Source organism: Accipiter gentilis, chromosome 9, assembly GCF_929443795.1.
Source record: "Accipiter gentilis chromosome 9, bAccGen1.1, whole genome shotgun sequence".
Lineage (NCBI taxonomy): Eukaryota > Metazoa > Chordata > Aves > Accipitriformes > Accipitridae > Astur > Astur gentilis.
Window position 1 is genome coordinate 29,980,014 of NC_064888.1, and position 15,826 is coordinate 29,995,839.

Here is a 15,826-nt window from a genome sequence, read left to right on the forward strand (position 1 = left end):
GGATATACCCATGGCCGGCCGTGGCAGCTCGGCGCCTGCTGTGTTAATCTACCCTTAGAGCAGTGGACAGGAGAGATGCAGGGAGAGGTGCGTGTGGGCAGGGGCGTGCGGTGCTGGAGGTGGAGAGGAGGGAACGAGCAAGCTCCTGCGCGAACCGCGGGGTGCAGAGAGCAGCCGAGGGACCAGCCCCGGCTGTGGTACCCTGCGTACCTCCCTGCACCATCCCTGCATCCCCCTGCTTTTAATAACGCTGGCCATTATCCATCAGCAGAGGTAATGAGCTGGAGAGCAGGAAGCACTGTATCTGGGCTGAGCATGCGAGCCTCGCACAAAAGAGTTTACAGGGGGTAATGTCTTTATTATTACAGTCCGTGGTGAACCGTTCTGCATTTCAAGCCCTTCTTTGCTATTAAATAATTAATAATGAACCGGCAGAGGCCATTTGAAGACTCTGGTGCAGTGATGTCTGGTAATAATTTTTAACTTTTTTTTCCCTTCCGTTCTAATTCATTCCAGGGCTTTGCGCTAGGATACCAAACCACCGGGTAGCGAAAGTTCCAAATGGCCAAAGTCGTTTGATTTTACAAACGAGTTCTTAATTTTTTTTCATTATTTCTTTTTTTTTCCCCCGTGGAGTTGGCAGTGCCTCCTGCTTTGTTCTTAGCGTTGCCGGGGAGCCCGGGCGCCGCCGGCTTTTCGGCCCGTCCAGCAGCCCCCCTCCGGCAGCTCGCCGGCCACGGCAGCATCGCCCGTGGATGCCTCTGCCCGCGGCGTTCTGCACCGCGGGGCCGTGCGTGTGCGCCGGGGGGGGGGGGACACGGACACGACGGACCACCACGACACGCGGGGACACGCGAGGCCGACGCCGCGCTGCATGGATGAAAGGCCGGCGGCAGCTATTTCAGGAAGCCGCGGAGTCTCCTCCTTCTTATGTAAATAAACATGACAGCTCCTAGCGCCGGTGCCGCGGCGGGAGGCGCGGAGTGGGTGGAGGCTGCCGGCGCGGGGCGGCCGGCTCCCGCCTGGGCCGGGGGCTGCGGGCGCGGAGCGGGGGCCGGCGGCGGCGGGGCTGCGCCGCCATGGGGGGGCAGGTGACGAGGAGCCTGCTCTACGGTAAGGACGCACCCGCCGCTGCCGGGGGCGGCGGGGAGCGGGAGGCGGCTGGGAAAGGTGAGGCGGGTGCCCCCCGGAGGGGTGGGGGTGGGGGGATGCGGGCTCTGCCCGGCTCGTCCTCCCGGAGCATCCCGCTGCCGGAGAGGGGCCGGCCCGAGGGGACGCCCGGGCTGGGGCGGGCTCGTCTCGCCGAGTTGCCGGGGTCGAGGGACGAACGGCTGCCCGAGCGGCGCGGACGGGCGCGCCGGGAGGGGTCGGGGGCGGCAGGAGAGCGCCGGTGTCCGTGGGTGTGCGCTGCCTGACGGCGCAACACCAGCGGGGCGGCGGTGGAGGTGACCGCAAGGCAGCCTGGCAGGCTTTCCAAGCGGTCCCCTCGTTCTTCTCTTCCACCGGCAGCTGCTGCTCCGCGTACATCCTCGTTTATTTCGCGTTGAATCGGTGCGGTTCGGAGCGGACGCTGGTTTGAATGGGCTGATTTTAGACGAGGCTAAAGCTATGGGCGCAGCACGCTGCCTGCGTCTGCTGGGCAATGTAGAGCGGGGACGGGGGGGAGCTGGAAAGGGACAGGAATATCCTGCACAGGCCCACGGTAAACCAGAATTTGAATCTACGGACGGCGTGCGATACTAGGCATGTCCCTGTCTGCGCAAATCTCATGCCGTGAATACTTCCGTGAGAATATTGCGCTCCTGAATGTTAAACTTGCCTATTGCTCTGAAATGTTCTGTTTAACTTCGGACAGAGTCAACGTGCTGCGTGTTCAGTGCGGTATGAACGTATTTTCAGAGACACTTCCATGTTACAGTAGTAGACATGGCTATGAAAGTCACAGGTAAAGCATCATGTGGGCTTGGAGTATCTCCTATCCTCTCTTTGAATAGAGATGCACGAGGTGTATACGCTTAGGCTGTGAATATTCACGTTACGAGTCTCGATTCTTCTCATCTTTTCCACCAAGTCCAAACCCTGTAGTTTAAGGAACAAATGGACATAGGAAGTAGGTGACTTTCTCCCTAAAGATGTTTAGCAAGCGTGTCTCAATAGAGATTTTTATTTGTTCGTCGTTTGCGTTCCGTTCCGAGGTTTCCGTGGCCTGACCTTATTTCTTCTCTTATCTCGTGATATACATGCAATATGCAGAAAAACAGTACTTTTCGGGTCAACATAAAAAAAGAGCTCTAGCTGTTGTCTTGTGATTGTAAGTGCCTTTTCCCCTTTGAAGCATTATTTGAATGAATTTGGAAAAAAAAAAAAAAAAACAGCTGGGAAAGAATAATAGCTATATACATTTCCTGTGTGTGCCAGGGACTTGGCATTCCTGCTGGGGCTTTCTCCTGCCTGCAGCCAGCAGCGCGCTGCACAGTAATCCTGCAACTTCTGCCTGTCAGCGGTTCTTCTCCAGCGAGCGTGCTTGTCTTTAATTTTATTTTCTTGGGAGAGGGAGACTAATGAGGAGATGTGGGTAATTAACTCAAATTTCCCTCTTCATACAGAGGGGCTACAGACTGTGTTATATTCAGAGGTGATGCACTGTTGTGTTTAGCACAGCAATCCTTTGGAAAAAAAAAAAAAAAAGGACGTGCATTACATTTTAAAAAAATAAATAATAAAAAGTCATGCAACAAGCACATTTAACAAAAATAGACTGCATCTGCACTTGTGGTTTGTCTGTGGCTACCGTTCCTCTTTCTGTTAAATATTTCTGTTTCAGATGTGTCTCAAAATAGCTGGGGAAAGAGTACTGAAACCTTATCCATTTCTCTAAAGGGTAATTGAAAATGCATGTAATGATACTGAAAGGAGTTGTATTGACAGCCCTAGGGGCTGACATCCGTTGTTTTTAGAAAGCACAGGTAAAGCAGAAATTCATGTCCTCCGGACATTTCTGGTGACCTCTCCGTGTTGCAAGGATGGGCTGGGATTTTCACAAGCACTTAAGTAATTTAACTTTGCTGAAAATTAGGTCGGATGGGGAGATACTGCATGGGCTGGCTGCTTGTGGCTCTGCTGAGCCGGTCGTGGGGAGGCAGCCGGTTTCCCCGAGGTGCGTGCCCAGCGTGGTGCGCTGGGTCCCTGCCTCCTCCAGAGCCCACCCTGGCCTCGGCAGAGTCGGAAAAGGAAATTGAGATAAAAGCTCCTGAAGAAGATCACGAGGGAGGCACCCTTTCAAAAAAGCATAAAATCAGGGTGGTGATTTTTAAAAGCTTTGGGTGCCCTGAGGTAAGGACGGAAGTTTACGGTAGTCAAGTGCAACCATACACAGACTGTCATGGTGAGGAACACTTGGCATCATTTTACCCTCTTTCACCCACAAGTCTGCTTTCAAGCAGCAAAGTAAAGCCATGCAGCATTCCTGCTGGGCAGAGGAGTTTCAGCATCCTTTGGCATGAGGAAAACCATGGGTGGGTGACACGTCATGCTCGGGTCTGTGTGGGCGGTGGTGGTGACGCTGGCTGTCCCTGGACCTGCGCTGCTGCTCGGGTCTGTTGTGTGAAGCCCTGCAAGCTGGTGCTGTGCCGATCCTATTTGAGCCATACGGTGAGGTACATGCGTGCTCGCATGGATGGGCATCTCTGAGGGAAAACACTGCTTTCCCATTGATGTGGTGGCAGTGCAAGAGAGCCACGCTAGTGTGTCCTAATGACAGAGTTAGTGGGTGCTGAATGGGCCCCAAGGCACGTGAAAGAAAGTTTCCCACCTGATGGGACTGGGAGGAAAAATAAACTTTGAACTAGAGTCACTGAAGCATCAGTTGCCTGAGCTTCCCAGGAGAGACCCACCTCTGGCTTCATTCCTCCCTAGCAAACAAACCCCCATGGGTTTCTACCATGAAAGGCAGCACCTTTGTTTTTGAAAGGAGAGATCTGATGGCTTGACGTGTTGGGACATGGGAGCTGGTCACTCTTCTTCTCTGTGAAATGATGCGCAGTGCTGAAGTGCACTCATGCAGTCTCCATCTATGTCCCTGTGCTTGGCACCGTGCTGGTCTCTGCTCCTCTTCCCCACTCCCTCTCCCTTTCCCACCGCCATCCACAGAAGTCCTTGGGGTGCTTTCCAGAGCTCTCTATGCAAAGAGAAGGAAACTCAAAATAGGAAGTTCAAAGGTAACACAACCTTGATGGACAGGATGTTTACTTGCTGTTTAAAAAGTAATATCTATACATGCAGTGTTTATGTTACAATATTTTAAACAGGAAATATTAATATCGTTGCTTGTGGTTCATCTGAGGCTGGTTTCTTCAAGAATGACTGTACACTGTTATTCCTATAACATAGGTGGAGTTTACTAAATATTTATATTAAACTACTTGCTAGCTAATGATGCTTGAAACATATCTGTAATAGATGCATATGTCATAATACATATGTTTTTGTTATGCATCTGATGCAACTGTCGCCTGCTGCAGTAGTTTTTAATTCCTCCTTAACGGCTATGAGTGAGGTGCTATTTGCAGAAAATCCTATTCTTAATTTCAGGGGGCCAAATCCAGGTGTTTCTGTCTGAGAAAAAAACCACCTGAGTATTTTTTATTTCTTTCACTCAGAACCAAACTAACACAAAGTGATGGTTTAGCCAAGGAAGCTGCTGCACTGTGCTGGGAGACGGATTCAGTGTATGTAGATGTGCAGAGGTTGGCGATTAACATGTGCACATCTCTTCAGAGGGCTTTTGACTAGCTAGAGTGTACACAGTGGATTAATTCATGTGCAGGGGATATGTGAGTCTGTGCGTACCTGCACATTTGCTCAATAACCTTCCCTCCTACAAGTCGTAATTACTAATAAGTCCCTCATTGCAGGGCTTTGTTTTATTTTTGCTTTAATTATGCACATGTCACAGGCAGTCGTCAGTGTTTTACAGTGGAATAATTTTTACAAGGAGCAGGGAAAAAGGTATCTTGTGCCACATTTTCCAAACTGTAATTGTATGGCACCGATGTAATTGCAAAGAAGCCCCTAGTGAGAGCGCATCAGCTTTTTAGCCTGGGAAGTGGTGCTGATTGACAGATGTGATTTTCAGTTTGAACGGCTGAGTTTTTAAGCTGCTTGCAGATGATGCTCCCTAAGTTGTGGATACAGTATATGTAATGGCTCGTGTGTCTCTGCGTGGGGTATGTAGAGGCCCACGTAAGTATTACGCATGGGCAGATTTTCGCCTTACCACGTGTATATAGGCCTGCTGAGCAATGCAGACACAGTTGTGTGGTTGTGCCGCAAAAAGGGAGGAGAAAGCAGGAGTTACGGTGTAGCAGGACTCCGTCCACGCTGCATGGCACTAGGCTTTTGGGTGGCTGTCTGGATTCATTTCCCATTTCATCGGGATCTTATTTTCCGTAGGCTTTCCTGCACCTGGCTGGTCATTTATTACTGCACAAAAGAGGTGTGAAGCGCTGGCATTGTCCTTCCTCCGCGTTTTGTTCTCCTGGACAACAGTTTCAGGGTCTCGCTCACACGTGTTGGTGGGAGGTACGGGATGTTGGGGTGCTGTGCGGAAGCCTTCAGCCCCAGCGAGAGCTGCTGAGCTGCTGCTGTAGGGCTTTGGGGAACAGCAGAGGGCGGAGGCCATTTCCCTAGTGTAAAATAGCTACTGTATGCAACTTCATTTACTCTTACTTTGCACAATAGAGCTCTATTTTTAGCTTTCTCTTAATTCCTTATAGCATAGTGAATGGTATATCTATATGCAAGTGCTGTAATCAGCCCCACGCTTTGTTTCTCACGCTGTATATTCATTGCCAATGAATATGTCACCGCAATAACCATTCCAAATGCCACATTTCACCCTTGCAGTTAATATCACTAAAGAGCATTGCACTCCAGTGCACACTGCTGTATACACCTTCGAATTTAATAATTTCCATCTTCTTATACCTAATTAAAACTGCAAATATCCCCACAGAAATAAGAAACAACAATAGCGAAACAGTGAAGACCTGACGACATCAATCATAAGTGAGATTTCTTTGCAAATTAGTATTACTTTGTATTCTTATCATCTCTAAGTTACTGCCTAGATTTTGGGGTAACTTCTCATTTGATGGAGTGACTGGTGGTTGAATCAGCCTCACTAGGGGGTTAACATCTCCCATATTCTGCAGAGAGTTGCTTGTTGAGAACTAGCACTGGACTGGGGAGAAAAGGCTCTTTCTAAACTTACTCTGCTTTCAGCACAATTGGTATATAGCCCTGAAAGCGAATGAGTGTGTGTGTGTGTGTCTGTGTGTATGAGAAATTAATCCTGCTCAGGGTTGGATTAACTGGTGCAGAAGACCCCGGGCAGGGTGCCAAAGCAGTGTTGGCATTTGCTAGAACTGGGGCTCCCAGAGGTTATTTCGGTTCATGCCGCTGACCTGTGGGTCACCTGCCAATGTCTGAAGGTGGCTGATAGTGAAGCGTATTGACTGCTGACAGCACTTCTGAAAATGAAGCGTATGGTATGTCTGTATATAGCGATTTTATGGGTGACCATGTTTATACTTGAAAACTATTCTATTTACTGTGAAAAGCAAATGAGTTTTTCATTTGTTGTGGCAGTATTTGACTGTAGTGGTGAGTATTTGCTACAAGTGGTGAGAGCAAAGGGCATCCCCATTCTCATTTTGTCCCTTGCTTTCATGGCACTGCCCTCTTAAGTTTTCTGTGTTCTGGTTCTGTTCTGGTGGGACCTAGGGACTGAATGTTGTTTGTCAGATTTTGTTGTTTTATTTGCCTCCTCTGACTGATCCTTTCCCTCCTCGATGTGCAAGCATTCTTACCTCTGATCCTTCTTTACCTCTCCCTTACTTAACTCCTGTTTTCTTAAGAATTATGGGTGATATGTTTAGCTATCATTCAATTAATCCAGAGGTAGCAGGTGTCTCTTCAAGGTTTGTAGGATCCTCTGACATGTCCTAGGGAATCATCTGCATGCTTAATCTAAACAAGTACTCTGGCAGCCAGAGGATCCATATGGTTAATAGTAGAAAATAAATTAGCTAAACAAATACAATTACCATTGCTGACATCTAGCAGGAATTAAGAAGAGGCAGCCTCTAGATTTCAAAATTGGTAGGGCTGCTTTCTTTTTTTTAAAGAATTTTACATTAATGATATCCATACATGCAGAGGGTTGCATTGAGATCAATCTAAAAAAAGGATTAGTCCTAAAAGAAAGGGAGTTTCCTGGAAAGCAAAAGCAACGCAAAGAATTGATCCCAATCACTTGCCCTCGGGAATCGGCAGGGATTACCGATGGCACAGCAGGGTATGGAGCTGGAGGTCAGGAGAGATCTTGCCTCCCAGAGGCTCAATAAGAGTGTAGCTGCCAAGACACAAGCCTCGCGGTATGAGTGCCCATGGTCAGCGCATATGCTGCAGCCCTGCGTTTCGCTGTGCTTTGCTCTAGGGTTGATTCCTATTAGCGTTGTTGTCTGCTCGTTTTTCTCCCCATCTATCCCCCTCTAAATCAGTATTTCGCTTTGCAAATCTATTTATCTGACTGAAGCTTGTTCAAAATGAGTCAGAGCCGCCTTCTCTGTAGCTCTTGTCAAGTTAGTCTCACTGGTATTTCTGTTCCTTAACTCTGTCCTTGATCGTCTCATGAAGGGACACTGTAATTCGTTGGCATTAAAAATAACATTCAAGATGACTGCAGTTGATGGGGCTGGGAAGAGGACTCCTTTGGTTTATCTGAGATTTACCATGAGTCCAACAGCAGAGCAAAGGGTGTGGGCTCAGAGAGAGCCGTGATAATTTATCAGATCCATGAACATATTTTTCCCATTAGAAATGTTGATATCACTTTTATTTTAAAGAAAAAGGGAAAATAGTAAAAAGGGGATATAATAAAAGCCATATACATTAATGAACATGATACAGAATCTAAACAGTGTGGTCCTGGTTGCCTCCCCCCCAACAGCTGGTGTCAGCAGAAATCTGGAGTTCTCGCCCTCTCCATCAAGTTAAAATCACTTTTTTACGAGAAGCTTTTGCAATAAACTAAGGTCCCTTGCTGTGAAAATCTGCTCCTTTTTGTGGTTCAGTTTACATCCTTCTCTGCCTATACTAGTAAACATATCCTAATACAGAGGGGAAGCCTGGGGGGGGTCAAGTAGCACTCAGTACCTGTGGTCTGAATTTGTCCTGTCACGTTGGCCCTGAGTATGGGAGTTCTGCGCAGGGGCTGTATGAGCCTGGTCCGCACAAGGTGACCTACCCAGACATACTGGTTTAGCCCCCAAGGCTCAAGAAGCTCCTCACAGCAGGCTGTGTCGATGAAGTCTGGAGAACAGAAAAAGACCCAACACTTGTCCCAAGCCAAGCAGGGTGGATGTGCAGTGACTGCTCTATAAAATTTGCCTGGATAGCTGAGGCTGTTCCTGTCTTTGACTGCCTTTGGAGAGAAATCCTTATGGATCGGAGCACACAGAGCCCTCATGAGAAAGTGCCCACAACTGACTTGCAAGGTGGCTCAGTGTGGCTCTGAAAATGCTGTTTTAGTCTCTCTCCAGGTAAAGTCGTTGGGTTGCTTGCTGCGACTTCACAAACCTTTCTCTGGCTGTCACCGCCGTATTTTCTGTGCGATAGACCTTGCTGTGCAGCCACGTGGCACCGCGTGGATACAGCATTGGCACTTTTTGGCCAACAGACTTGTCAGTGAAAGCAGGACCTGCTGTGAGATACCAGGGCAGGACTGAAAACACAGTTTTTTCAGGAACTGTGAGGCTTGTGGCCTGGCTTAAGCGGAGCTCAGGCGGGCGTTGAGGCTGCAGCCTCAAAAGCAGTGCCCGTTGAGCCGGGAGGCGGTTTGAAGGAAGCGTGTGCCCGTGTTTGAGTCGCAACTCGGCAGGTCTGGAGGTTGGTGTTCTTTTGGTTTGGGCTCCTGCGAGAGCCTATTCTTCTTCCGTTCCCTGTGGCGCTCCCTAGCAACCTAGCCCTTTGCTTGCCTTACGAAGTCGAAGAGCTCCTCGGGCTCCTCAAGTCCCAGACCTGTGTTATCAGCCAGAGGGAAGCTGCGTAGCCTCAAGGAGGCTGGATGGGCTTGAGCCTGGGAGAGCTCTCCCTCCTGCGCTGAGGAGGTTTCCACCTGCAAAGCAAGGATGGGGAAGGTGCTGTGCGGGGCCCTGGTGTGATGCTACCCGCTGGTTGCAAGCATAGAGGGGGAATTGAGCCATAAACCACACCGTGGCACACAAAGAAGCCATTTTAATTTCAAGCTCTGCTGGAAGCAGTACATGGAAAAGAAAATGTGATCAGTATAAAAAGAAATGTTTATGTTTCTAGGAGCAGAGACCTCCCAAATAATTAACATCACTTGACAAACTGCTGTTTAAAATGCAAGTGGTTTAAGTGCTGCAGCTCAACAGGCATTCGTCACAGCTCTGGCTTAAATGCAATATGCACTGTGGGTTGGTTGCTGCTTTAGCGTAAAGAAGATTTCCGACACACATCTTCTGCTTAAGGAAAATGTCTCCATGATTTTACTTTTTCTTGCTTGGAAAAGCTAAACGTTAAAAAACTGGACAAATGGCAACTTGGTGGCAAGGGCGTTGGGGATATGGTTTTGGAATGAAATAAATCCTGGATTTTTGTTTCTGTTGCAGAGATCGGGCTTTCCTTCAGAAGAAAGACAGAAATGTTTCATTGGCTTTAACTTTTGGGAGGAGGAGACAGAAGGGCAAGGGCTTTTGAGGAGAGAGTTTTGGAAGCTACAACTTCAGCTCTGATCTGTCTATATCCAATATTCACTGACTCAATTAAAAGTACTTTAAATAAAACCTTACTTTCCTCTAGGGCTGTTGGGACACTGACTGGAGACATAAGGGTTGTTAAGAATTGGTATTTTTCAAAGGTTAAAAAATAGCATCTTACAAAGAGACTGAGATTAAAAAAAAAGTTAAAAGAAAAAAGTCTCTCTGGAAGATAGAAATATATGGGTGCCTGTAATGTGCTGAAGCATCCCAGATCAAAATGACTTCTGTCTTTGCACACCAAATAGAATCAGATTATCAAATATAAAATAGAGCCTTAAGAATCTAATTCCTTTTACAAAGGCATTATTGATGCTGTGAATTTCATGCAACTTGGAAAAGGAAAATTGCTCAATTTATTTTCTGGTTATCCTAAACTAGTTCAATGCCACCCTCTGATTATTCATCTCCAAAGGGAAAGAGATTATCACTCCTGCTGCCTTCTCATTTTCCTATTCTGAGTGAAGTTATGTATTTATAAGGAATGCAAGTTTGGATGTCCTGATGGGTGCTGGTCCATCCCAGATGGAGCTGGAGCTGCAGCATGTTAGGAGTTGCTGCTGTTCTACTCTTAATCCTTCTGTCCATCAGTGGCTTTGCAAAATTGGCTGAAGAGACCTTGATCAAGCGGCATGGCTGTGGCAAGGTTCCTGGACAGCCCATCTCCTTTCTGTCCCACCCAAGGCTCTTTCGCTTGAGCAAGGGTGGGTGATTCAATATCTAGATACCATGTCTCTGTATCTCATCACTAGGATTTTGGATGGTTGCTGACTGTAAAATGATCTTACTCTCCTTGGCCTATGCTATTCTGTGCATGGCTTCTAGCAGTCAGGCTTAGGTGGGAAAGTGGACAAGGCTGTCTTTGGGATGCAGCAGAAGATCTTGCACCATGTTAGACATTAATTCCTGAAATGGAGGTGCAGTGATTACAGCTCCCTGTATCCTTCCTAGGCAGATGTGCAATGGCATTTATCACACAAAGGATAAAACATTCAGGCTACCTGTTCACTTGGAAGAAAGGATAAAATGCAGAGAAATATCCTTCAAATGTTCTACAAATAGATTTGCAAGAGTGCTAAAGTCATTCAGCAAGTTTGCAAGAGGTGACTGCAGTTCTTACAATGCTTTTCACCAGAGATTCAGTAACCTCAGCCATTTTGCTGGATGATGTTTTTATCCCATTACCTGTAAAGTGACTACCTGAGCTCTCTTTACCCTCTTGCGAGTTATCCCACGCAGACCTTTCTGCTCGGAACTCTCATACAGCAAAGCTGCTCACTGGGGACTCCAGGACATCCCTCATCCCAAGCTGACTGCAGCTTCAGACTGAGCAGTATACAGGCGACTGCTTGAAGGAGATAGAGAAGTTCTTTAGCATATGATAGCTGGAGTCTTTTGAGATTCATTCGCTATATATACACGACAATGCACACTTTCCATCTTCCCTTAATCCTGTGCTTTTGGAAATCTGTGCTTGAAGCCTCATGGACAGACTTTATCCATTTTGTCTTTACTGTGTAGCAGAAGCAGTAGTTTTATGACGCATATGTGCCTGGTACTGCTGGCTCAGTTGATGCAGGAGGAGGTGTGTAGTATTAAATGGGCAGCTGTAATAAAGTGTAAATATGGGCAAGTTACCTTAAATAACTTCAGTACTGCAGAGAAGTGATTTTGAAGTGTACCGTCTGGGAAAAAATAAAGATTGGTAGCAGTTTTGCAACTTCAGTTTGAGGAGAAATATTTTGTGTTTTTCCTCTATGTCCTGTGTTTACAGCAGTAGGTTCAGATTATGCATTGAGATCTGCTTCTGAGTGCAGAAAACTAATCAGGGAAATGCTTCATGGCCCAGAGGTCTGGATTTGCAGACTCCAGTTCAACAGCTGCACCTCTCTGTGCTGGCAGGAAGGAGCATCTGTCAGGGATGCAGTGTGGTCCTTATTAAATTATAATTTAGAGCTGTGGCTTAGAGAAACAGGTGCAATTATATACTAAAAAAAAACCCCCAAAACAACCTCAGTGGTCTTTGTTATCAGAAGAAATGCCCCTTAGCTGGACAAAGACTAAAGGATTTTCCACAGCTTTTCAAGCTACAAAGAGCAAGGAAAATGGATGAATGAATTGGCCTCCACACTTAATTGCTCCTTGCTCTTCTGAAAGAGTGTAGTTGTCTTTCTACCAAGAGAATAAAGCCCCTTGAGCCCTTTAGGCTTGTTTCCTGTTCGCACATGACCTTCAAGGCAGTCACGCCATGAACGTGTCTACATCAGGAACAATGCTCTGAATCGTGTGACATCGAATTTCTTCCTCTTTCTACTCCTATCAATATCCCAATATGCAAAAATGCCCTTTTGCATGAATTTTAAAACAGCACGTTGTTCCTATTCCAAGCTGGCGTGCCTTTCTAGCACATCTCTCTTCCTTCAGCTATTTAGAAACGCAGTCATTTTTTTTCTCTTCATGATGTTCCTCCCGAGTCACCTGCTATACGTTACCCAACTTCAGTAAATGGTAACCGGTCATCTGAGTCAGGAAAGGTCATGTGAGTAAGTCTGCAGCAGTATAAAATTGCTGAAGACTGAATCATTGGGAAGTTTTCTTCTGCATAGCTCATACACATTGATGTTAACACAATTTCCAAGCTAGGGGTGGTGAAGCTTCCTTGTCACCCTCTCATAAGAAACATTGGGGTAACCTCCTCTACGAAACAACTTGAGGGGTTGACTCTGTTACCCAAGTCATAAGAAAATAGTAATGAAATTTTAAGGGAGTTCTGTGAGGGCTTATAGTGAAAGGTCTTTGAGCTTCTAGTTTGAAGTGTATTTTTGCCTATGCAAATCAGAGAGGACTGGAGCTCTTTTGTGTGCTGTTATGGTGTCAGAGGAAGCGTGGAGTCCCCTCTTGCTGTCCTCTGGTGCAAGGAATTGCATTGGCCCTGGGTTTTGAACAGCATATGTCCCGACAGATTGATTCAAATCGACTGAAATTCAGATAAAACGTACTATCACTTACAAAGTTATCTTCCTCTTACTCCCATTTATTTGCTGTTTCTTTTTTGTAGACTGTAAACTGTTCAGGGCAAGACCTGTCTCTTCTATCTTTGTGAGATTCAGCATGAGGGGGTGGCTAGCAGGTAGGATGACTTTTAGAGAAATAAAACATCTCTACATGCTCTTGTCCTCAGGCAATAAGGATTCAACACCCTTGGTCTTTTACTGGCTGACCTGTTGCAGCAGATGCCAAGGAAAACAAGTTCCTCTATGGACTACTCCAGCAGCTATTTATAGCAAAATGTTAAGTAATAACTTCATGAGTCTGGCACGGGGATTGCTAGGAAGGATGATGGAACAGTATTCATGCTGCTTCTTTAGAATAAGTGCCAGGGATGCTGTTTATCTTTGTTAAAATAAACCGTAACTTTATGCCCTGACTGGCTGTTGAAGTTTGATGTTTTAATTCAATGGTCCAGGTTCGGATGCTGGTCTGCTAAAGAAACAGGGTTAATTACTGGTAGAGGGTGTTTAAACTAGTGCAAGCAATGTGCTGCAGAGCCAGATGAGAGCGGGAAAGTCAGTAATTTAGATTCCACTTGTGACTGTGGTACAGAAGGTGCAGATTAATGATGGAATGCGTGCCTGGATGGCCAAATTCTTGCGTAAAGGGAGAAATGTTGCCCTTTCTCCTGGTTTTGCCTCAGCAGTATTTAAATTATTTGCCTGGGAATAAACAATATTTTAATCCTGTAGCGGTTAACACTTCTAGTGATACTGGAGACCTCTCTGGTCTGGGCAAAGGTTCTTGGTTATAAGTTCTATTTGTGCAGCAAGAAGTTGCTGGAGAGCAGGGCTCGTGCCCTGCACTGGTTTGGCAGCTTTACTTCTGTGCCCTTGTGCCATCTCTGCCAGGTAGGCTGGAAGTTTTACAGCTTGATGGTGGGAGAGAGGTGTGGAGCTCCCGTGCTTTAATCCCAGCAATACACCTGAAAAAATGCCATTTTGATGACAAACTCTGTAACTCCCCTTAGTACCCAGTGCAAGTTACTTTGCAGGAATACATTACAGTTAACTAGCGGGTGCTGCCAAAATAACTCCCTCTGGTTATAACTTTGTGAGATGGGGGAGCCTCAGTTAATCACTAGGACCTGTTATCTTTCAGGAGAGGGGTGATTGTTTTTTTTTTTAAATGAGAAGATACAAAGCATGTCTGTCTTGAGGAGAACAAACCAGGAGAGTGCAAGAGATTAAAAGAAAAAAAAGGAGTAAACCTAAGTGAGAGAGAAATGTGCTGGATAAGGTGAGGCCAGTGAAGGAGGTGGAAGACTTAAAACAGGGAAGTGGCTGAGAAACTTTAATACTCGTGACAAGGGGGGTGGAAGAGGAGAAGGAAGATGTTTTGGAGGAGAAGGGATGGCAAAGCAAGCAGAGGGAAGGTTGTGTGTTCTGTGAGTTTTCCTCAAGAAGAAATGGGCAGAGGGAGAGATGAGAGAGAGGAAAGGAGAATTTGAATAGAGAAATGGTAGAGGAGGAATTCAAGGAAGTACATGGCTCCTGTAATCTTGAAACATTTACAAAGATGTTAAATGTGGCCAAACAGTAAAGGCAATAGTAAATTTTCACCTGCCTGTTAAGTTGCTAGCTCTAATAACCCCATGCTTTAAGGATTTATTTGCTGCCAAACATAGTCAGGAAAAGAGCCACTGGAATCAATATCTTTTTTGGCCTAGTCAGTGCATAGCAAGGCTAGAATTTCAGGTGCATTTTTTCTTTATAAGCAAAGAAATTTCATATTCCATTTCACAACGGCATAAACCCTGCAGCCAGGAGACCATCAGCAGATAAATGTTTAAAGGACTTCCTTTTAGGATTGCTTTTGCACTTTATATTGAATGAAAATCTTTGATATTTGGGTAACTGGTGTGGATGGAAATAGTTTGGAGACTGTACCGACTAACAACAAAGTGAGCAGTGCAATTTTCTTGTGCTGAAAAAGAGAATTTTCAGTTGATCAGACAGAAATTAAAACGTGCAAAAAAAGACATAGAGAAGACTTACTGGGTGACAGTATATTTACAGCCACCAACCTGCAGAAAGGAAAAAGCAATGACCTGAGTATAAGGACATCAACACCAGAAAGTTTTTGCAAAAGATTCAGAGGTCTGCTCACGCAGCTAAACGACATTGTCCTTAGAGAGACAGGACTAAGTGCTCGCTCAGCCGGCTCCTGGGGTAACACGGGCTGACCATCAGCCCTGGTTGACGAGAGCGATGCAGCTGCAGCCCGGACACCATGGCGGTCTGGAAATTTTTGGTGTCTCTGTTGAGGGGTGGAAGATCTCCATCACAGGAGCATCTGTAGCTGGACACTGTCCTTCAGCCATGGCGTCACCTGGGGGTGTCCCCTGGGGGTGTCCCATGGCGGCTCCGCAGGATGGGGGGTGCTGGCTCTTGGGTTCGGAGGCAGGCTGTTTCGCACGCGCTTGCTGGCAGACATCAGCGGAGGAGGCGTGCTTAAACCACTTAAAGGAGGGAATGGGAGCCTTTGGGCAAAGCACCGTTTGGGGTCCAGAAAAATAATCACTGCATCTCAGAAGTGCTCGTTAAATTTGAAATACGGATGGGGTAAGGAGCTGCTTCTGGCAGGCAGGCTTTCAAGAGACCCTGCAAGGAACAATAGCAGGAAACTTCAGGAGGAAGAGTGTGAAACAAGTATGACTTGAGCAGTGTGTTTTTAAACAAGACTACACACAAAATGACCTAACTTTACAGTACCTCAAAGTGACTCTAAATGGATGGTTTATATTAGGAAAAAAAGGCACACTCCAAGTGTAAATGTCATGTATGATAGAAGAAAAAACTGCTTCCTGAGATTTTTTGGAGACGGCATTATGGCATAAAACTTCATGGTATGTGGTACTGAATGATAAACATAATCTACACTGTCCAGCTGGGTAAGATGAGAAGTAGAACAGGCTCTGGGATATGTATCCT

The 15,826-nt window shown here is 46.3% G+C and overlaps 1 protein-coding gene across 4 annotated transcripts in view; it reads left to right on the top strand.

Moving 5' to 3' along the window:
* NEURL1 (neuralized E3 ubiquitin protein ligase 1) overlaps positions 1 to 15,826 on the top strand; it is a 164,430-nt gene that overhangs the window by 68,926 nt on the left and 79,678 nt on the right. The window contains exon 1 of one of the 4 annotated variants that reach the window (XM_049810057.1): positions 677 to 932. The exons of 1 other annotated variant lie outside the window; for it this stretch is intronic. In XM_049810057.1, coding sequence (XP_049666014.1) covers positions 875 to 932 — 58 coding nt within the window. In that variant the 5' untranslated portion in view covers positions 677 to 874. Of the gene's footprint in view, positions 1 to 676; positions 933 to 975; positions 1,171 to 15,826 lie in introns of those variants that run through there. 2 more of the 4 variants (XM_049810058.1, XM_049810055.1) reach the window with 2 other exon arrangements.